Source organism: Sebastes fasciatus, chromosome 17 (genome assembly GCF_043250625.1).
Source record: "Sebastes fasciatus isolate fSebFas1 chromosome 17, fSebFas1.pri, whole genome shotgun sequence".
Taxonomy (NCBI): domain Eukaryota; kingdom Metazoa; phylum Chordata; class Actinopteri; order Perciformes; family Sebastidae; genus Sebastes; species Sebastes fasciatus.
The window spans coordinates 22,086,023-22,108,944 of record NC_133811.1 but is presented as its reverse complement, the minus strand read 5'-3'; the positions used below and the strand labels follow the sequence as shown (position 1 = coordinate 22,108,944).

The 22,922-nt window shown below is 44.4% G+C and overlaps 1 protein-coding gene across 2 annotated transcripts; it reads right to left on the bottom strand.

The window, feature by feature from the left end:
• Window positions 1-1,585: 1,585 nt before the first annotated feature.
• Window positions 1,586-16,127, bottom strand: efna1a (ephrin-A1a). Of its 2 annotated transcripts, none has more exons than XM_074613154.1 (5): window positions 15,792-16,127; window positions 4,192-4,487; window positions 3,601-3,666; window positions 3,384-3,482; window positions 1,586-3,256 (listed from the first exon to the last, which is right to left on the bottom strand). In XM_074613154.1, the coding sequence occupies exons 1-5, from the start codon at window positions 15,887-15,889 to the stop codon at window positions 3,129-3,131; spliced, it is 687 nt and encodes a 228-aa protein (XP_074469255.1). In that variant the 5' UTR covers window positions 15,890-16,127; the 3' UTR covers window positions 1,586-3,128. The 2 variants fall into 2 exon arrangements, with proteins under 2 accessions (XP_074469255.1, XP_074469257.1); XM_074613156.1 differs by having other exon boundaries at window positions 1,586-3,253.
• Between the last annotated feature and the right edge of the window lie 6,795 nt (window positions 16,128-22,922).

The following is a 22,922-nucleotide window of genomic DNA, read 5'->3' as shown; positions in this document are numbered from 1 at the left end:
CTTAAAGGTGCTCCAAATGGGACGGCCGCACGTGCTTTTAGTGCATGTTCGTGCATGTTGGCTGGCTATCTCATGGCCCCCGCTCTGCACTGCGTTGGCTCGGCGTAGCGCCCACCCTTTAGTTCCCCCCCCCGGGTTAACACTTTTTGCTCCGTCAGCACTGTTGCCGTTGTTTTCACTGTTAGTGCCGTTAGCAACGAGCCGCTGGTTCAGCCGTCGTCATGTTGAGAGCCATGCGGAGGCAATTTGATTCGAAAATGCTCCCATTCTCCCAAATCTCACATTTAATCGCACCTTTAATGGTTATGATCCTCCTCTTTCCTTTATCTCTCTATTGTAGCTGGTCTCCGGCCACCTTGGCCTTGATTCAATTCAACTCCTGTCACATTAGTGTGAGTGAGTCATTATCTGAGCCATTGGCTCCTTCTCTGGGGATCTTTCCGGTGTAATCAAAAGTAGAGACGGGCTGGGTTTCCTGAAAGCTTTTTAGCACCAGAATCACCCCAGTTCCAAGAGGAAAGGTGATGTTTAATTTAGGATAATGCTGGGAAACTGGATTATTGTTTTTTTCTAAGGGTAGATTATTAAACTTTTACAGAAAATCATGTACAAGAGTCCTAGTCCTGTTAGCGGCTGTACTTTGGCACAGTGTTGCTGTGAGCTCTAAATGCTAGAACTCGCATGGCAACAGACTTACAATGGCAATGTTAACATGCGGATGTTTAGCAGGTATAATGTTTACCATGTTTCACAGCTTAGTTTAACAGGATAGCGTGCTAACAATTACTAGTTAACACACCTGGGGTGCTATTTGGTGCTAAGCCAAAGCATTAGACAAGTTAACCTTTTGACCTGATGATGGTGCTAGATGAAAAGTTAAGGGATCATCAAAGTTATTATAATTAATCCTGAGGGGGATATGAATGTCTGAACCAGTGTTAAAGTGGAACACCGCTTAAATTAAATAGGTTATTCCCATGGCCTAGTAAAGTTAAATCAATATTTGTGAACATGAGCTACGCTCTCTCAAAGCCAGAAACCAGAAGTCTCAAACGTGTGATGTCATAGGGTTTAAGGTCTGGAGCTGCTCCATAGACGATGAATGGGAGACTGATTTTATGGACCCACAGAATGTTTGTTTATATCTTTTTTATACCCAAATGAGCTTTATTCTGTTGTAGTGATCTCAGTTTTGAAAATGTTGCCATATACTCAGATCATTCCTCTGGATGCTCTCAGTGTCATCTAGAACATCTCTCCCAAATCATTGTCTATGGAGCAGCGCCACGCTTTATACCCTATGACATCACAAATGTGAGTTTTAGCACTCTAGTTTTTGGATTTGGGAGAGAGTTGTTCAAGTTTACCAATATTTTTGGACTGTTTTAGACCATATATATATATAAACATGTATGCATTTTGAAAATGCATGTATTTCCCCTTTAATGGCAATCCATCTAAGAGTTGTTGAGACATTTCACTCAAAACCACAAAATTACAAAGCCATCCCTGGAGCCATACAAGCAATTCCATACCATGCCTAGACATGCAAGCATGGCTAAAAATAATCACAAGAAAGCCGTTCTGGTTTTCCAAAAATATCTTTTTTTTTATTTCACATGAAATTTTCACATTTAGCATATTTATCAAACGGGTCTTTTTATATAATCTTCTATATTTATATATATATAAATATATACATATCATACACTTTTTCTTTACTTACACATGTACAAAAATTAGGTAACAAGAATTCAGATAAAAAAAGACTGACTTCAATGGTAGTCATACACTGTTGTGCTTTGTTGATCGAGCCAGCCTGTCGGGTGAACATGTGCTTGGCAACTCGGTTTGACGCCGCGTCTTGTCTTGTTGTGAACTATAACGATTTCAAATCATCCAAAAAAACTGTGATAGTTATTCTGAAAGTAGCTGAACTTTGTGTTTTTGAAGTTTGTGTTTGAAAGTATGAGGGGGGAAAGCACCATGATACACAGGGTTGGGTCCTGTAGTAATAAAAAGATACCAGCACTTTCATGTCAAGACAGTTTGACCGATACAGCGGCAAGATCCAACAAACAGAGAAGTCCAGCCTCTCTGCGACGCACACAACATCTCAGTGTTCGCTTTTGGCAGAAAAAACATTTTCGTCTCATCACTCTTTCAAATCAAGCGCTCCCTTTTTCTTACTCAACTCACACATTTATCCCTTTCACACGAGAACTACCTCTACCAGCAGAGAGAGAGAGAGGGAAAAGCTCTCCCACGTTGCCAACAGTAAACATTTCTTTTTCGTGAGCACATGGTATATACAGTAAAACTTCTCAGCTGCAAATGTTATAAATTATCTTCACAGAATGTACACAACACAGTTCAATGTGGTGTGTTTTCATGTCATGATGTCAGTGTGTGTGTGGAACACTGTTGTGGAGTGTGTGTTGGCGTGTCTGTACTGTGCAGTATTAGTGCTACAGTATATAAGCACATGGTCGAGTTCGCAAAGGAATGGTAGTCACGATGAGAACAGCCCCTCCGTGTCTGTCAATGCTACATTTAAGAGAATCACTCGGGACGTCAATGCCACTCAATACCGTCACGATAACAATACAACAAATAGTACACGATACTCAAAGGGTGGAATAGTGTACAAGTTGGAGAGATGACTGATCTTTGGCTCAAAAGGTACGATTACGTTTTCCGTTGAATGTGGATTCATCCCATCTAAATTTATAGAATTCAAACCGAGTCGGCGTCTTTGCTTCTTGATTGTTCTTCGGCCACTTTAGTTCCAACTTCTTCATATTGTCTTCTAGGGTTATCATCATCCGAAAGATGTTCAAGTTTTTGGCCCTAAAAAAATACAAATCAAGGAGAGCTCCGAGAAAAAAAGAAAAAAAAGACCTTTTGAAAAATAAGACGTACTCTGTCTCAAAATGCTCAGGAGTTGCTCAGCACACGTGTAGTGCAATGCGAGTCCATCTGTACTTTACAAGCTTCAAAAGTCTCTCCCCACGTGGCCAGCACTGGGCACTGTCTTTTTTGAGTCAGTGGTTTCATCCCCACGGACTGTCTTCATTGTAGTCCCTGAAAAAAAAAGGCTGCTAACAGCAGTCCTTTTCCGTGTGCTCTCAGTGCAACAGTAGCAGTAATGAAAACGGGACCAGCAGTGAGAGGATCGAGAGGGATGACGCCGTCAATGGAGAGTTTGACCGTACACTCTTCTGGACGTCTGGCAGGATTACCACTGGGTCATCTGCTTGAAGATGGGAGATAAAAGAAGACACATTAGCGCCACATATTCACGCCCTAACGTAATCCTGAGTGGGCCTGGATTGTTTTAAGGTCGGGGATAATAAGAGAGGACGCAGGGTTGGTCAACATACCTGCAGGCAGTCTGTTGGACGGGTTGTGAACCCCACCCCCGGCTCCAACTCCAGCCCCACCTCCTGTGCCTCCTTTAGCCACTCTGGCCTCTTGAGAGCCTAAAAGAAAAGACAAAATGCCATCAATTACTCCACTCGGGTCTCGTAATAGCCCAACACGTCTTTCAGAAGCGACTGCGCTGCTCATCTTACAGCCGGGTGGGCCGGTTAAACTCACCGTCAGCAGCTACGACGTCCACCCTGAGCCTGAGGCACTCCTGTCCATGGTGGTGCAAAGGTTTGGCTGCCGGGAAAGAAACAACACAAGCGTTAACATCCTAACTAATGCACTTATCCTCCACCGGCCCCTTAATTGACCTTCATGCCTGCGCCCACACACACACAAACACTTGGCAACAGAGAGACACAGGGACAAAGCTTAGGATGCCATCTGTGACCGGGCGAAGTGTGTCTTGTCCTGCAGTTGATCTAATTACAGCCGTGGTCGGGGGGACAACACTGCTCTCTTTGTGGTTACGTTCTAGCAGGGTAAGTGTGGCATAAACTTGGCAAACTGAGCCGACACCCCAGTTAATGTCCATGTTAGGCTTAAAAGAGCTGGCAACCAAGCTCCAGCATATCACAGTTTGTAGAAAAACAACAAAACTGCAGACCTTTGCTCTCACATCCTTCAGTCGGTCGGTCGGTCTATAACACCAGACTGAAATATCTCGACAATTCTTACATTGACGGCCATGAAATGTTCCCAATATGGTTCCCATATCATGAATCCTAACTATTGTAAGGGTAAAGCTATGTTGACACTTACAGATATAATAGTAGCTTTCTCCTTGGCGGAACTCCTTTCCCAGAGTAAACGGAGTAAAACGCTGGAACTTTTCCGAGAACTTCTCGGGGGCGTGAGGAGCGAACGGATGGCCGCACTCCCAACGCATCTGGTCGTACGACTGGGGCTTGCAGGAATCGTAGTCCTCGCGCTCCACCATGTAGAGCACGTATCGCTCGGCATCCAGCAGCGGCACCTCACCCTGAGGGTAATGGGGGCAGACGATGTCCAGGTAGTCGTTGAGCTTCACCTCCACGGTGTAGTCGTCCCATAGGAACCTGCGGGGGGGAGGAGGTAGAAGAGGACGGTCACGCAAGTGGCAGGAGACTGATAATCGTGGTTATGGCATCGGAGCGGTAATAAATATAAGCCTCAAAACCTGTGATTATATATTGATCGGCCCACACGCCAGTGTACATCAGGGAAATCAGAGGAAAAAGACTGAGAGGACTGGGAGTGAGAGATGGAGAGGAGCGGGAGAAAGAGAGAGTGAGGAAATATGTGTGTGTTGGAGTGGAATGAAGAGGGAAAACGCAATAAGGGGAAGAATGATCTGCAGAGAACATGTGCATAAATATGGATGAACGTGAGGCCGGTGTAGCTGCTGCTTGCTGCGCGTGTTGAGAGTTAGCACTGAGTGCAACATTGATCCCACGTCCCCCCGGAGTTGAATGATGTTTACAGAGAAACATTAGCAGTCAGTTAGCCCGTCAAGACAGGAGATGAGTATCGACATCTGCAGGGGCTACACACAAACGCCCACGCGGATGAAGAGGCAGAATGCACGATGACAAATTCACTTGTAACAGAAGCAGACACACATCTTGAGTTTACTAAAGATGGGGGGATAAAAATAAAGGTCACATGTGTTTTAGCCATTCATTAGGGTCAGAGAGACAGGCGGACACATACAAAACGAGTCTGGTGACGGCCTGTAAGCGTCTCCCACCACACTCCCTCTCATTACAAACACAGAGACACAGTCAGACTGTCTGCCTCCCCTCCATCGCTGCCTTCACTCCTCCGCCCTCTTTACGATAGTCTTCAAGTAATCTCCCTCCCTCTCCTCTTGGACGCGGGTCAAAGAGCACTCGCGGAAAACTGTTTTAGCTTTCAAATGTCCCCACAAACACAATTTAACAATCACAGAAAGACAATTTAGCATACCCTGAGGCAGTTTAAATTGGCCTTATCTCAACTGTCCATGATCCCCCCCCCTCTCTCCTAGATAATCTTTCAAAGATATTATGAGTTTATCTCCAGGGAATTGTCACTAAAGGTATTTCAGCTTCGTCCCCTTCCCCCTGACTGAGCGGCTGCTCCAGGGGCGGCTCACAGCTAATGCTCTCTTCACAGCCAAAGCCATCTATCACCGGCCTGGAGCGGTAGCTGGCCGCTAGCAACACACACAAGCACTTCCAAGTAATTCCCATCTATCAACAACCTAAAGCAGTAGCTACCTACTATTTGCACCCACCAAACCCACACACACACACACACACACACCTCCTCCCCCGGCACTGAGCTCCAGCGCGATGCCTATCAGTTTACCGTCTCCTACTGTTCTGGAGCACCGGGGGGTTCTCGGGGAATGGATGAAATTTGACAGACTTCAATATTTTCACAACACACAGGGAGAATGTGTGTCTAATATAGGGTTCTGTTGCTTTTGCAATGAATACACGGCCGGTTCATCAGGCCTTCAAAAACCCCACAAAAAGAGGCACGCAGCCAGTGTGAGTTAAGTTACAATTTAAAGCAGCAGCAGCGGGTAGAAATGGAGGAAATATGATTAAAAAACGTTATTTTATAAAACGGTTATTATATCCTGACAGTAGTGAATTTGACAGGTAATCTGAAAAAAAATCATGTACCAAGATTTCACAGTCCGAAGGAAAACAACCAATCAGAGCCGAGCTGGAGCCTTGCCGTCTCTGAGCAGCTGTCAATCACTCGCGAACTCCGATCAAACGGTCAAACTAGGCAGCGCTGATCAAATATGAATCACTATTCTGTTACTGTAATGCCTTTTTCTGTCCTCAAATGATTTCAGAAACATCTTGTAGTGTACTGTTTAGCTGTAAAATGATAAAGTTTGTGACCCGGCAACCATGTTGAGATCAGTTGAGGAAATACCAAGCACCGCCCACCAGCCGGAGCAAACTTTCTCATTTTACAGCTAAACAGCACACTACAAGATGTTGCAACATTTGAGGGGAGAAATAGGCATTACAGTAACAGCATATTCATTCATATTTAATCAGCGCTGCCCTAGTTTGACCGTTTGGTCTTAGTTTGTGAGTGATTGACAGCTGCCTCCGATAAATGAACATCCAATAGGAACGCTCTCTCTCTGAAATGACCTGTGATTGGACAAAGTTAACAAAGTTAACAAAGCTAGATTTTTTAAAGCCTGAAAACAGAGCCATGAGGAGGTGCAGAAGTCTAGTTTTCTCTCAGAACACTTGAATTACAATATGCTGAAAGGTTATTATGGATTCTTTGCCTAATGATGCCAAAAACATTCTGCCTACTCAAGCTTTAATCAGATCGACAGATCTCTGTCGTTTTCCCATACTCCTCCCTCCCCCCCCCCCCCCAATGTAACAAGCAGCATTTGGGGAGTTTGTGTTTGTGTGACAAGGTCCATATGTGTGACTGACGATCAAAGTGCACAGGCGCAGGCCCCCGCCGCTCGTTAGCCGCTGTTGTTGTTTTTGGCCGGGGGTCTCCCTGGTACCCCCTGGTTAAAGGACAGACGCTGTGGCTCCAAACACCGGGCCCTGACTCCTGCTACACCCCCCCCCCCACATCAACCCTTTACCCCTCTCCGCCTGACTGCATTCCCTCAATACTGATGACCAGATTAGCTGGCAACGCCATTATAGCAGCTTCACGGGGCCCCGTTAGAAAACAAGCACCTTTTTAGTATAATGATGAAACTTCCATCTAACTGTGCTGATAATAGTCTGCCCCAGCCAACTTTATTTTTTGTTGGGGGGGTGTGGGGGAGCAATAATTATCATTTTGCCAGGGTCCAGACAGCTTAGTGCTCATCTCTAGTTTGCCCGCCACGCTCTGTTTACCAGATTGGCGCTAAAGTGTTTTTTCCCCCTGCCACTTTCAATTCCAGTCGAATCGATAACACTATTGAACAAACACTGTTGTCTGCTTTCAGCCCGACAGAGTTATCATCCCCCAGCAAACACCGCAAACGCACACAAACAAACTCCCCCATAGCCGATCTCACCCCCTCCCTTCACTCCGAACCCCGGATTACAAACCGGTTGCGGTATGCTCCCAATGTGTTCATCAAAAGGGGGTCGAAGGGGGGTGCAATTAAAACACAAAAAGGGGTATTAAAGTTGCCCTGGAGGGGGGTAATTATGCCCTCCTGCTCCCCACTTCCCAGCCCCTTTAGGCTGAGAGTTAAGGGGGGGAGGCGGAGGGCATGAATAGGCGTGGGCAGGGAGGAGGGGGGGTCAAAGGGCTTGAGTTGGAAATGGCTTTTCTCAGTATCTATGCTACAGTTTCTTTATCAATGCCAGCGTTTCATACAGTGTCTCCATTCACAATGTGCCCGCGCTGATGGAATACCTCACTTAGCAGAAGGCTGAATACACACCCGGGGAGGCTGGCTAGCCCCTTTTATTAACGCCAAATAGTTTTAATTATCCCGCTGCCTTTTGTTCCCCTCTAACGCCTCCGCATTGAAACCTTTCACATCATCCGCTTAATTAACTGATTGGGGCAACGCACTTCAAAAGAGAGCTCAGACCCTCTGTGTGAAAAGGTTTAGCTAACAGAGTCAAATCATGCCACCTTCACTTTAGCAGACTAAAATCCCCCCGTGTCTCCCCCAGTGTGAGTCCCTTGTTATTTCCCTCCTCCAGACTGTTTCCCCTCTCTCCGTCAATAGGGCTGTCGTGATTTATTCCCGTTGTTTATCCCGGGATGCTCTCTCTTTTAATGACAGTGACGCTCAGAGCTTCAGCAGAACTAACAGCATGGAGGAGTTTTCGCTGCTTACGGATGATTTGTGGAGCTGTGGCAGACACGCAGCGAGGATCGTGTGCATGCGTGTCTGTCTCAGACATTTAAATGTGTGATTGTTTGTGTTGGTGTGTGTGTGTGTGTTTCGGTTGAGGAATCTGGGAGTGTGTTTCAGCCATGATAAGGTGGATAATGAATGCCAATAATGAGCAGCGATGATAGCGCCGGCGAGGGAATGTCAAGTGGTCAGATGTGTGTGTGTGTGAGAGAGTACAATCTGGTGAATAAGAGCGGGTCCCGGCCGCTCTTCCTCCCATCCCGAGAAGGAATTCCTGATTTATTGGAGCCTCTTCAGGAGCTGGAGTCTAATCTCTCTTCTTTAATCTCCCAGGCCAAGCATTTTGCTTTCTTCTCCACCTCTACCCCCCCCCCTCCTTTCATCCATCCATCACCCTCTCATCCCTGCACTCTATCGCTCTGTGGAATGCTGGACCTCTGAGACGATAGAGGCCGCCATGTGGATCAAAAGGTCGGACAATCGCCAAGTCAGCGTTTACACGAAGAGTCAGCATGAAGGGGCCTTGTGCATTTTAAATTCTATAGACGGGAATCGCTCACTTCTAAAGATCGATTCAGATCTATTTTAAAAAGCTCCATAAAGGCCACCGTGTATCTGACGTGTAAAAACAGGAGCTCTGGTCTACTTAACCTGCCGTCACCCCGAACACATAAACATGATTGTTTTCCTCCACACGCCATTAACGTGACTCAAAAAAGGTGACGGGCCTGCGTCACAGATGAGTGAACCGGGAATGTGGGGACCACCTAATCGGCTCATCCGAGCCTGGATTATTGGGTGGAGCAGAGGCTGAGCTCTGGTCCATTCATCAGCACCAGACCCTGCTTAATACCGGGGCTTAGGGTGGACAGCGAGGCCCAGAGCGGGGTCTGAGGGGCCGGGGACGGAGCGAGGGGTGAGACAGGCAGGCAGGGTGGAGCTTTTTATTGTTCTCTCACAGAGAATAGGAGGGGTATTACTCCTCTACACTGGAGTTTTGGACTTCAAAAAGAGACACACTGGCTATGAATGTGTGAGAGGGGAAAGGTGTTAACAGAGTAATGAAAGACGTTGGACACAAGAGACATTTCTTTCCTGATATATCTAAAGGCTACGTGACTCCACCAGGGAGGTGGTACATCACACAGGAGGTACATAATGACTTTAGCTAAGCGGGGACTGTTTAACGTTATTGCTCAAGCTCTTTTTTGTTTCATCCGTCTATCTAATCATCCATCAACGCCAGCCGTCCCCTCCCACTCTCTGTCCGTCTTTCATCCCTCAATAAGCAAACCAGATCCTCATGTCAACTCCGTCCTTCCCCCCTTCTAACTCCAGACTTGCTGAACCAATCACAATCGGGTGGTATTCCAAATATGCAACTTTCTGACCCACCGTTTGCAGAGCACAATGCAGCGTGGGTATGCCGAGCGGTCGCCATAGAAACAAATATGGTCCGACTCATTCCGGCTCCTCCTTTTTTAACATAATATTCCCAGCCTTCATTCTTTGCGCCGTTTGACTTTTTGCCATCCGTCTCAATCAGCTTTCTCACATCTGTCATTCAAACCTTTGTCCGTTGGTCAGTCCGCCGGCGTTCCCCCGGCCGAACCACCCAGCAAAGCGACAAAAGCTTTAAGTCCAGCGGAGAAAATAATTGGCCGATTCCACCGCACCAAGGAGGCACAGATGAATACATATGCTCTTTCCAACTGTCTCACGCTGTCCCCTGAGCCATTTGTATCTCATAAAAAGGGCCAGAACACAAAGGTCACCGCTGACATCGCATCTCTCAGGCGGCAAATATCTGTACAAGGAAATTGATTTTTTGTGGATTGATTTCCACGAGGCAAAACTTTCACGCACGTTTTGTTTTGTCTGCAAACACAGTCTGAGCTTGTGGCTTAATGACTCCCACGAGCAAACAATACAGGCCACAGGTTATTAAATGGATTTAAAAAAAAATGTAGTAGTACCTATTGCTTACAGATAGACAATGGTAATACTTTGCCTGACCTCTAGGGGGTGACAGTATGTGCTGTGGCATGTTTACACTCTAAACCCAACAAACAGGAGAAGAGAAAAACAAAAGTAACACAATGAGAGTTATTTACACGACTAAACAAACACAATGTCTCATTTTCAGAGATAATATCTGACTCTTGCTGGCTGATTCTTCCTCATCCAAACACTGTTTGAATGTCAAAGACTTGACAAACAAGTCTGGAGGACACACAATCTCTTTCTCACCCACACCATGAGAAAGAAAGAAAGAAAGAAAGAAAGTGCAGGCTCCACTCATAATCATAAATCTGTGTATTAATGCTTTTTTCTTCCTCTGAGATTTTTTAAAGCCGCGCTGAGGAGGAGGAGGAGGAGGAGAAGGGGAAGTCTGCTGCAAAGATAAGGAAGAGGCACAACTTTAAGGATGGGGCAGGAGGGAGACAGAGAAACACTAGCGGGGGTTGTTGGGGTGACACTGATCAGAGGAGAATCCCAAATAGAGACACACACAGATTTGACAGCAGCGGCGCAGGCGAATCATCCTCGAGGCTCGAGCACATCCATCATAAAAAAAACAAAACAATGAACCAGTGTTAATCTACTTTATTCTCCGAGTTTAAATCATTCCTCAAACGAGCCTGGGAAATCCAGGCTTTTACAGTCTTTGCGTGTGTGTTGGTGTGAGAACTGTATTGTTTATTGTGCAGACAGGATACGCGGTTTTCCCGGGAAACAGCCAGGAAGTGCAGCACTTCACAGGGAAACACACACACAGCAGACAGCGTGCAGACTTTGGTAACGCCGGCAGCGCGCCCGCGGGAAGGTAAAACCTTTGGCCTGATTCTCTATCTAGTGCAGTCAATAAAACAAGCTCTCCCTCCCTCCTCGCCCGCTAACACTGGCAACAACAAGTGGGAATATCGAACAGTATGGTCACCGAGCTAAAGTCTTCTTACAGACGATTATGGGCTGTAAAGATGGGAAAACGTCAACGCACTTCAATGAGCATTGAGCCGATTACCATCCGTTTGACAATCTCTGAGTATTTTCCCCCCAGATTGAATTCACCAGACAGATTACAAGGCCAGATTAAGGGGGGTGGGAGGGAACGATGCGAGAAAAAGATGGAGGAATTTGCTGAAGAGAAGGGGTGTGCGGTGGGTTTAGAGCGAAGGCTGGATTAGGAAGTGAAGTGGGGAAACCTGCATGCTTTTCGAGGAAAGTAGCTTCGGTTCAGATTACTTGGAAACGGCAGAAATCTCATATCTATTGTGCCCACCTAACCATACCCACGCGGACTTCCACCTAATCTTATCTCTCATCTCTGGAACATGTACGCGCTCACGTGCACGGAAGGCAAGCAGACACGTTAGCCTACTCCTACGCCATTGTTTTGTTTCTTCATTTAAAGTCCTGTCCTTTCATGGTTGGAGTTCTCAGACTGGCTCTACCACTTCTTCAGCGAGACACTCGAGAGGGGAGAAGAAGCACACGGGCAGAAAAAAGAGAAACAGGTTTGTGGGAAGACTAGAGTGGCTTTTCATAAAGAGGTAGAAGAAGGAAGCTTTAAGAAAAGAGAGCTGGAAAAAAAGAAAAAGCGTGAAGGAAAAGGGCAAAGTGCCTTGTGACGGATCGCCATGGATGCCAAGAACGATAAAACAAATTCCACACCTCTTAGCATGCTTTCCCCCCCCTCTTCTCCGCGAGCCAGAGTTGGAGGTGAGGAAATAATAGACTGAAAAGGGTCAGCTTGTAAAAAGTTGAGATAAAAGCCTGGTGAAGGAGCGAAGGGGACCGATAGAGACAGGAGGAGGGGGACGAATGAGAGTTTTCCCAGAGGCAGAGCCACGGCCCGTGTGAAGAGGAGGCCGGACTGAGTGGCAGGCAGCATTCAGGGACCACCGCCGTGACAGAATGACTGACAGATTGATAGAGGCTGTGCCACTTCATCACATAGCGAACCCTGACCCCCCGATCGGTCACACCAGTTACTATTCTCTTTCTGTGGCTCACCGTGAAGACCAGTCCCCCAATTTGTATGGGAAGCATCACAAAAACACCCATATTGACTGGATAAATACCAAAAAGAAAACCTCCTTATGGGTGAAACATACCTTAAATAACTCCCTCGTTTGAGCAGCACAAAAAGCATATTCAATCAAATGAAGTAAACCACTGAGTGAGTTAAAACCATGTTTCAACCGATTAGACTGTTGTCAGGCTATTAAATGTGCCATATCAGTAGCTATAAGCCCCATAGATGTGGGTTAATAGGGGCCTACTATACCCAATAGTAGGTTTTATCATCTATTCATATGGTAGATCACTGAAAGAAGGTATAAAAGAAGACGACAGCGACCTCTAGCAACCGTACACAGGGTTTTCACCCAGGAGACCAGAGTTCGCATCACGTGTGAAACCAACAATTTGTAGTTTTCTTTGTAGTTATTTTAACCCAAAACACACACAATGTTTTCCCTAAACTTAACAAAGTGTTTTTGTTGCCTAAACCTAAAGAAGTTGTAGTTTTGTTGCCAAAACCAAAAGAAGCCTTTTTGTTTGTGTTCAAAACGTGACGTTTCGTTGAGTTTTACAACATGTTTGTGTTGCTTTTAAGTTTAAGGCCCCTAATGACCCACATATATATGGTGCTTATAGTGAATGATAACGCCTATTTAATGGCCTGATAACAGTCGAATCGGGTGTCTGTTTTAACCAAATCAAAAAGGTCATTAGAAAGGCAACACCAACAAGTCCTAGTTAGCGCAGATTAGATGTGTTATCATAACAGAAACGGTGATGATGTTAAAATAAAACAGCAGATCAAGCATGTTGCATGAGAGAGAAAGAGAGCTATGAAACAGTTAACAGACTCGCAGAAGAACTGGAGGCCACAGATCCAAGTTGAAAAAGGGAACCTGGCCAAGAAGAGGGGGAGGGAGGGAGGTGCTGGAGAGAGGGAGAGACAGGTACAAAGCAGAGGAGGAGGAGGAGGAGGAAGAGGAGGAGGGGGTGATGGTGGTCTACTCCTGCTCCGTCAGCAGGGAAAAAGAGGGGAAAAGGGAGGAAGAAGCAGTGAAGGAGCAGATTATTGGAGCTGTGGAGTCCAGAGGGCTCCAGGGACGATGTTAACATCAATCACAACTGTGTGGCACATGTGTGGATGACTGGGGTTAATGTGTATATGAGAGTGTGAGTCACTCGAATCTGGTGATGTTGTGAGCGCGCACACACACACTCACACACACACACAGGCACTCCCTTCACAAAAGACACGTACACACACTGGCATGCAGGGGCCCGAACCGACTGGGCACACTGGTGAGCCTCTTTCTGGGAATCATCGTGATTAAGCCGTTGCTAATCGGACACAAAGGTTACAAAAATGCCAAAGAGTGGAAAAGGTCAGAAAGTGCTGAATAGATTTCGCGCTCACGCTGAAACAAAGTACAGGGAGACGCGACCTTGGAAGCCAGCTCACACACACACACACACATCAGTGGGGCAACTGTGCATGTATATGCATGAGTGTGTGTGTGTGTGTGTGTGTGTGTTGCTAAATCCCTCAACAAACACACGAAAGGAAATGAGCCTGCACCACATGGACCGCAACGATCAATCTGAGATCAATTTGATTAACAACAGACCAGCGGGATGGAACAATGAACGGTTGAGGCCAACAACAACAAAAAAACACACATCTCATGCGGGAAAAGATGGACGTCAACGCACCGTATCCAGTAACGGGTCAAAGGGGAGCGCAGCAGATTGCCGGGAATGATGAAAAGTACGGAATGAAAACATCTCGGAGACTTTTTTCCGCGAATGCCGGATTAAGAGTATAGCCAAAGGGGGAGATTTAGCACAGTCATCCGGAAAAAGAAACAGCTAGCGCGAAAGGACGGATTACCAATATAACATACACAGGAATGATCACTGTGGTTCCACGAAAAAACGCCTTTCCATCTGGGACTGTTTCGCTGTAATTGTGACCTTTTCTGACAACACTCGATGCTGTAGTTTCAACCACAGGGGGGTTGAATGTAAGCTTGTTGGAGAAAATATTGAAATATCTGGGAGTCTGCAACCAACGCAAGACATGTGTTTGCACAGCAGAGAGAGGGAACACTGATTGATTTAGATGACGTCACTTGCTGTGATTGTCCCAGTTTGTGATTGAGTGATTGTCTGCCAGGACTCCCTGTTTGTGCTTGCCCCTTCCCGAGTGTGTTTGTGCATGTAGAAGTTGGTTTTGCGGCGTGTTAAACTAACTCCCCCACCTCATACCCTCAAACATAATTCTAATTGACCCCCACTTATTCCGAATGGCCCCTACAATTTCAGCTCCAATTTCTCTTCTCTCCCCCCCGAGCAATCTATCTCCCTCTCCCACAGAGTGACCTACTGGGCAGGCCTCAAGTTACCTCCTCCGTCTCTGTCATCCACCATTATTACTCGTCTTACCACCTGAAATATGAACAGCCCTATGTCTCCCTGACAGCCACGTAAACCCCCAATGTGATAGCTCTTGATTTAGGGGACACGGCAACCTCCCACTCCCACACAGAGGTTAGGACTCTCTGTCAAGATGGGGAGGATATTGCAACTGATATTTCAACACGTTGTGTGAGTCAGAACCTGTAAAACCAACACCAAAAAAATACAACCCTTCGCCAGGGGATAAAATCCTCCCCCTGTAGGATTTCAGCATGCAAAGCATCTAAATTACACAAATTCACTGACTACGTCTACTGAATTATTGCTGCACTCCTGCAATAAATAAACTCAGAAAAAAGACACATTTGTGCATAAAGAGTCCAAATGAGGAGATGTGTTCTCATAGATCATACTTGATCATGTCCTGGAATGAAGAAAAACACATCCTCGCATTTCTCTGCCCCATTAAACACACAATTTAAAAAAGGAGCTATCTTCTCTCAAAAGTATGATCTGTTGGCACATTGTTCACAAAAGATAAGTACCTAGTGGAACTAATCCTGCAGCATAGGTAGTGCACAGATTGCGAAACGGATTAAATGTGAACAGGTTAGACACACAGTGTTTCAGGTAAACAGCACCATAATAACAGGTTCGAGCCCAGAAAAGGAAGGGAGGAGGAGGGAGGGAGAAAGAAAGAGAGACTCCCAACTGTCTTGCATTATCATGACAACAGCAGCCAGTTGCTTCATCACAAATTCATCACAACAAGCTAGATGAATATGCACGAGATGCAACTATTCATATGCATCCGGATCATAATGATAATCATCATCTGCACTGACAATAACTTATTTAAGATGCCAAACTTTGTTTTTTGCATTGATAAATAAAAAAGTGCATGGGTGGTGTTCAAGAGCGCTGCATTAATGTAGGAAAAGAGAGATGAAAGGAGATCTCATCTGCACTGACAATAACTTATTTAAGATGCCAAACTTTGTTTTTTTGCATTGACAAATAAAAAGTGCATGGGTGGTGTTCAAGAGCGCTGCATTAATGTAGGAAAAGAGAGATGAAAGGAGATAGTTACTTTGGGTTGGTGCTGTTCCAGTAGACGCTGTGTCGCTCCGCTGAAGCAAACCAGGCGCAGAGGCTCACAACGAAGCCCACAATCCAAACACAATCCATGGCGGAGAGGAGAGGAGGCGTGCAGAGACAGAGAAGAGAGAAGCACAACTCAGGTAGGTTGTGCAAAAAAAAAAAAAAAAAAAGTTCACAGAGAAAAAGCTCGTCCTGCGCACTTGGAGCTTTGCACGCTTAAACAAAACACCTTTACGCATGCGGTAAAAGAAAGAAAACAAGTAGATTCGCAGAGGAGTATGAACCGTATTGAGGTCAGGTTAACTCGACAAATCCGTAGTGAATGGGAGCTCGAGCGGCGTGCTGGCTGGTTTTGTGAAATGCGCACAGCTACAAGCCCCGCCTCCTGACCGGAGCGGACCAATCAGAGGGCTGTCCGAGAGACGCAGCTTTCTCTGCATGTAAAGCCTACTGTACTGTATGTTTACACTTTATTACTACTACTACTATGCACAGTGTGTCTGAACAGACCTACAACACAACATTTAGAAATATTTTCTGGAGTTTTTACACTAGATTTTTGCAATATAATGTTTAGTTGAATGTGTGCTTAAAGTATTTCACTCATCATATTTCATGGTATTTTTTAATGAAATAAAATATGTTTTTTTTCAGATTTTATAGTATACCTACAATTCTATAGTTCCCTATATTTTCTAAAACCCTTTCTATGGGATTATAATAGCACTACCGGAGCAGACCAATCAGAGGGCTGTCCGAGAGACGCAACTTTCTCTACATGTAAGCCTACTGTACTGTATGTTTATACTTTATTACTACTACTACTATGCACAGTGTGTCTGAACAGACCTACAACACAACATTTAGAAATATTTTATGGAATTTTTACAGACAGTTGAATGTGTGCTTAAAGTAACCTTATCATATCACCTTCAGCCACAGACACATCCCCCCTCGGTACAACACAAAGCGCCTGGGTCAGTCCTTCATGCTGGTATTCATCAGGCTCCACAACCAAGGCTGACCCCCATATGAGAACTATGAGGACTTTAAGAACTTTAAACATGCACTATCTGCAACCATCTTGGACTCTAACCACTGGCACACTTACTTTACACTATACATCCTATGTACCACTTTATAGACTGCACATTTGTACATATTACATGTATTTATTGCACATATTACATTTATTTATTGACGGACTGCATACACTATGTTCACCCATTCCCTCTGTATCTTTTATATCTCTATTATTGTTTTTATCATTTTTGTATACCTTTACCTTTCTCCTGTGTTTCACTCTGTTTGCTGATGTTGCTGCTTTGACACCTGAATTTCCCTCCGGGGATTAATAAAGGTTCATCTTATCTTATCTTATCTTATCTTATATTTCATGGTATTTTTTTAATGTAATAAAATATGTTTGGTTTCTATGGGATTATAATAGCTCTAGAAAGGTAATCACATCACACTCTGAGAGTAGTTAAACCATAAAATGAGTCATTGGCTTCATCGTGTTGCATGTACAGTAGGTTATTAACACGTGTTGTAAAACAGGAAATCACTCATCACTTATTCATATGATATATTTTTTTATGTGACTTACTTGCATGTAAAATAATTTTCATGCACTTGCAATTAGAAGTGGAAGGCAGGTTTCATGTACGTCGTTAAAGCACAGGCTGAGCGGAGTTATTAAAAAATAATTCCCGAAGCCGGATCATGATCCGGATTGCCACCAAAATCTAATGGATTGTTCATTGTGCCACACCCCACCCCTCCAAAAAATGTCATTCAAATCCATCAAGGACTTTTGGAGTAATCCTCCAAACGGACAAACCAACCAACAAACAAACGCTGGTGAAAACATAACCTCCTACCAAGGCCTTCGGCCATGGCGGAGGTAACTAGGTCTGTCAAAGTTAACGTGATAATAACGCGTTAACGCAAATTCGTTTTAACCCCACTAATTTCTTTAACCCATAAACACAATTTGCAATTTTTAGGTTTAAAGCAAGTGTGTAGATACTGGCATCATATCAAACTAGAAAAACCTAATGGATCCATTGGTACCAACCATGTCGTACTAGATTGTCGGGAAGGAGGCTAAATAACGTTCCAAACTTGCGCTAAATTTTGGTGAGGAAAACCTGGCATGGCCATTTTCAAAGGGGTCCCTTGATCTTTGACCTCAAAGTATGAGAATGAAAATATGTTCTATGGGTACCCACGAGTCTCCTCTTTACAGACATGCCCACTTTATGATAATCACATGCAGTTTGGTGCAAGTCATAGTCAAGTCAGCACACTGACAGCTGTTGTTGCCTGTTGGGCTGCAGTTATGATTTGAGCATATTTTTTATGCTAAATGCAGTACCTGTGAGGGTTTCTGGACAATATTTGTCATTTACATAAAGCAAGTATATTTTGCCCACTCCCATGTTGATAAGAGTATTAAATACTTGTAATTTAAGGTACATTTTGACCAGATAAAAAATGTGTATTTAATTTGCGATTTATCAAGATTAATCATGGATAATCATGCGATTAATCACGATTAAATATTTTAATCGATTGACAGCCCTACTTGTAACATATAAATTCTTTCCTGCAGGAGACAAAACATGAACACCTAACAATACAAAAACACCACAAAATACAGCCGCAAAAAATGACCATAGACTTAATTAAGCAGCTCTCTTGTTAATGAAAGCTGAACATTAAAAGCTGCAAAACATTATTTTATTGCATTATGTTGCAAAGCTATTGCATTACGTTGTACAGTTGTTCCTGTTATTTTGTCCAATGTCGAGTGCATTCACCCTGTTAAGTCTTTCTCCTGAGCTCTTATCAGTCAGTGAAGTGCACCACCCTTGCTTGAGAAGTACTGGTTGAGCAACATCTGCTGTGTTTGCACAGTGATTTCTTGAAGTGAAGTTGTTTTGATTTTATCTTACACAACTCTTTTTCACTATGTGAGGGTGTTCATTTGTAATAATAACATGGAAGTAAAATCCACCTTATAACTTTGAATATGATGCGTTTTGGAGCCTTTGAAACTATAAACTGTATGAAACATAAAAACCTAGACAGTCAAACACTACAGAGACCGTACCCTTCAGCTGGAAGCACATAACCTCCAAACTGTCAGATCCATTGCAAATCCCGATTCTCATTTTCTGTGCCATTGACATGGATAATCTGGACCGCGAGCTGCTTGTTCAGCCTAGCGAGCCATAACGCCAGAGGGGGTTTTCAGGCCTGCTTCTGCTTGACATGGCACTTTATTTGCTATGCCTGCTTAGCAGCACAACAGCTTTCAAATAACAAAAAAGTAAGTTAAAAAAAAGAGGGGCAACCATTGTGGATAATAAAATCAATCAGCTAATTGCACACAGTTGGAGCATTGACACCATTTCAGGATAGATAAGATTCAGGGATTAGGATCAGATAAACTCTGCAGGGATTTGGTCCATATTTAAGAAAGCAGTGAAGGAGTGCGGTATAGCCTACACTCCTGATGTAACCACAATGTAACACTTAAACTGAAATGGGGTTATTCTTACAGTATATGAGGCCTGTGCAGCCCTGAGATAGAGCCTTTAAGATGTTTTTGCTTCAAGTCATCTCAGATCAGATCAGTTTGGCCGCAGGAGACAGTGAAGGTTGGAGCTGTTACAAAAGGCCCGACAGTTTCGCAAGACGAAGGTAGACTGCTGATTGCAAATCAACAGTTTATCTGACAGTTTAATTGTCACAGTGCAATTACATCCCACTCATGTGGTGTTCCAAGCACATTAAAGCAACTACTAATACCTGTTTATATCTCCTGTCACTCTGTGCTGTGATTTCCTTATCTACGAGACACCCACACTAGTTCATCAAGCATTTTACATAAAGCTTTTATTTTCAGCATTCATATTATGCAGACTCAAGCGGACTTTGTATATTACAGACATTATATTCTATGTCCAGGGGTTCTGAGTATTCACAGTTGAGGCAATCTGCATTTAGAAATTCAGTCCAAACTGAGGAACCATTTCAGATCTAACAGCACAAACGCAGAGAGGCACATATATATGGTAATTGTGTGCGATTCAGTGTCAAGCAGGTCGTCCCAAATAATGTGTTTTGTATTCATGAAGAGCGCTCATCCCGGCGGATCAATTTTTTAGAGTCCAATTGTTTTTTCTGCCTCGGCGGGAAGATAAAAAGGGTGAGAGGGACTGCCGACATAATTGTCATTTGCATCGCAATCGAAAATGGTTGTGGAAAAGCTTTCGCCACGCCGCAGACATTTATGTCAAAACTCTATCAGGAGCCAAATGAGTGGACCTTTAATTTCAAACCAACCTGAAGTACTGAATGAGTAAACAGAGAGAAGAAGTGGGACAAAACTGCAGTTCAGCCCTGATATATGTATTTTCTACAGCAGACAGACACACAGACAGACACACAAACACGCATGAATGTCTGCAGGCTTGCACGTCCACGCAGACACAAACGCAGTCGCAAGTACACACATAAACACAACCCTATCCACCTCAAATCCTGACAGAATTTGCACTGAGCCTGTTCTGCGGCATGAAAATAAGATATAGGCAAATGATAGGGAAAAGCGTTTCATGTAGGCATGGGAACTTGACTGTCCATAATTTGTTTTTTTCAACCAGAGTAATTACATGATGTCATTGTTGCACTTTCTGTGATCCTGAAAAGAGGAATCAAAACACAGAGGATTATTTTCCTCTAAAAGCTCTGACAGTTATAAAGAATATCTACCTCTGCACGGGAACAACCTACATGCCATGTTCGGGGGAGTTTTTTAAGACCCGCTGCAAGATTTTAATTGTTATCTCTACCAGGCCTGTGGGGAGATCATGCGCTCAGTCGTGTCTGTGTGTGCATCTGTCTGTCTGTCCAAGGCTAATCTTGCATACTACTGGACCCATCAGCCTGATATTTTCTTTTCTCATTTATGACTGTATGCTCAAAGACCTCTCATGGTTGCGGTGAAAACTATTTTATTGACTGTTTTATACCGTCATTGACTGCTGACTCAAAAAAAACAAAACCGTTTTTTGTACCAGGCTGTAAACATGTTTATTTCTGCTGTAAAGTTGGACATTTTAACATGGGGGCTTATGGGGATTGACGCACTTTTGGAGCCTTAAGTGGCAAATTGAAGAACTGCAGTTTTTGACACTTCCACGTTGGCTTCATTTCTCAGCACCGTAGGTTGCTGCTTGCTTGCAGGTCACATTTTTGGCCTTTGTTGTAGCTCAAAAACTGGCATCCATAGAAAAGATTGGCCTAATTTTGAACCGTATCATCTGCAGATTAATTCCATACCTGATATGTTATGACCTACTAAAGTAGGTACGATAGGCATGATACGAGATGAATAAATCCCTGATTTTGTGAGACACATCTGGCGGAAACCTGCACTCTGCATGTTCACAGGCCTTGTCTGATGTGCAGAGACTCGTCTTCTTGTCCTCTGCTGCAGCTTGTTGCCTCTTTCCTCCTTCATGCTCTCCAGCATGGCCATTAAAGGAGAAGTGTTTGGCCGCTTCGCTCTGAATACAAATGTTAGGTTTAATGATAGACTATCATCATGTTCCCATCCCCAAACAACACCCCACCATCTATTTACATAAGAGAGCTGTGTTGGTGTGAACATTGCTCGGTCCAGTCAGTATGTGCCTCACTTCATCGGCCTTCATTGGTTTGTGACCGCCATTGTTAGTCAATGCAGCTCCTCTGCAGGAGTTGTTCCTGAACCTGGGAGCTCTTTTCTTTGCAAACAATGGAAGTGAAGTGTTTCCTGTAATTAGCATCGCGCAGGTCTCATGAAATACGGATGCTGTAAAGATAGCATAACCATCTATCCCACAATGTTTTGCCGGTGAACAACAAGTTAGTTCATGGTCTTGTTTTTGCTCACTCTGGCACAAATGTTGACTTTCTGTCGGCTTTCCTGAGGCGATAGAGGCAAAGTTAATGATTAGGTGGAGCAATTTTAAAGCAAAACAAAGTTAATCAGTGAGTAACCTTAGCGTTACAGCAAAGAGATGAAGTGGTAAGTGCCAGCTCTTAATTAGCTGCAGTTAATTATCAGCGGTAAACAAAGAGGTGGTTGATTATGCGTAGCCGTATCTAATGATCAGTGCCGGCTGAGAGATTGGAGTTCAGGTAAAGACATCCTAGAGAGTGGCAAGGCCGTCGCTGTGCTTAGACATTCAGGAAACACACGCACTCAGACGCACCCACACACACAGACACACAAATACGTACGCCTGCATACCCTCCATACGAGCCAAACCGAGAGACAAAGAGCAGCTGAGAAGGAGGCGGATGAGGAGGAGGAGGATTGAGGAGAAAATGCAAACACAATGTTAGATAACGAGAGCGTAAGACCAAGAATGAAAGCAAGAAGTGAGGAGGCGTGCGAGATGAGAGTGAGGAGCTTAAAAAAAGATGCACTTAAGAAGGACAATATGTAAAATGAAAAAGATGCAGGAGGAAGAGAGCGAAGGAGGGATATACCATAAGGCGACAATAAGCATGTTTTCACCTATAAATGATGCGGGGAAACCTTTGGGCCAGTAATTAGCGAGCATGTTACCTTTGCTGACCTGTAATTATGGCTCCTTCCCTCGGGCAAATTGAAAATTTAGAGGTGCGATGCTTCATTTCCCTTAGACTGTCAAACTCTAGTAAGTGGTGTCTGAGATATTGCAGGTGACTCACAGACAAACAAATGAGCGATGCGGTGCATTCTCTTGGGAAATGCAGAGTCATTTGGAAAAGGCCGGATAGCGGCAACAAATGCAGTTTCAAGAAAACTAAAAAATTCTACACGTGGGACAGACAGGAAGTTTAATAACGCGGAGGAGATAAGAAGGAGGAAGGTTTAAAATGAAGGTGAAAAGAGACTTAATGTGTAAACATAAATATATTCGAGGCGAAGGGGAGTGCAGAGGAGAAGCGGAAGCAGGGATGGGTGCCAAATGAATACGAGGGGGCCGGCGAGAGAGTGAGGAAGATAGAAATAGACAGGAAACAAACAAGAAGGACAGAGGGGGAGAGAGGAGAGGCACAAGATGTAATAAGA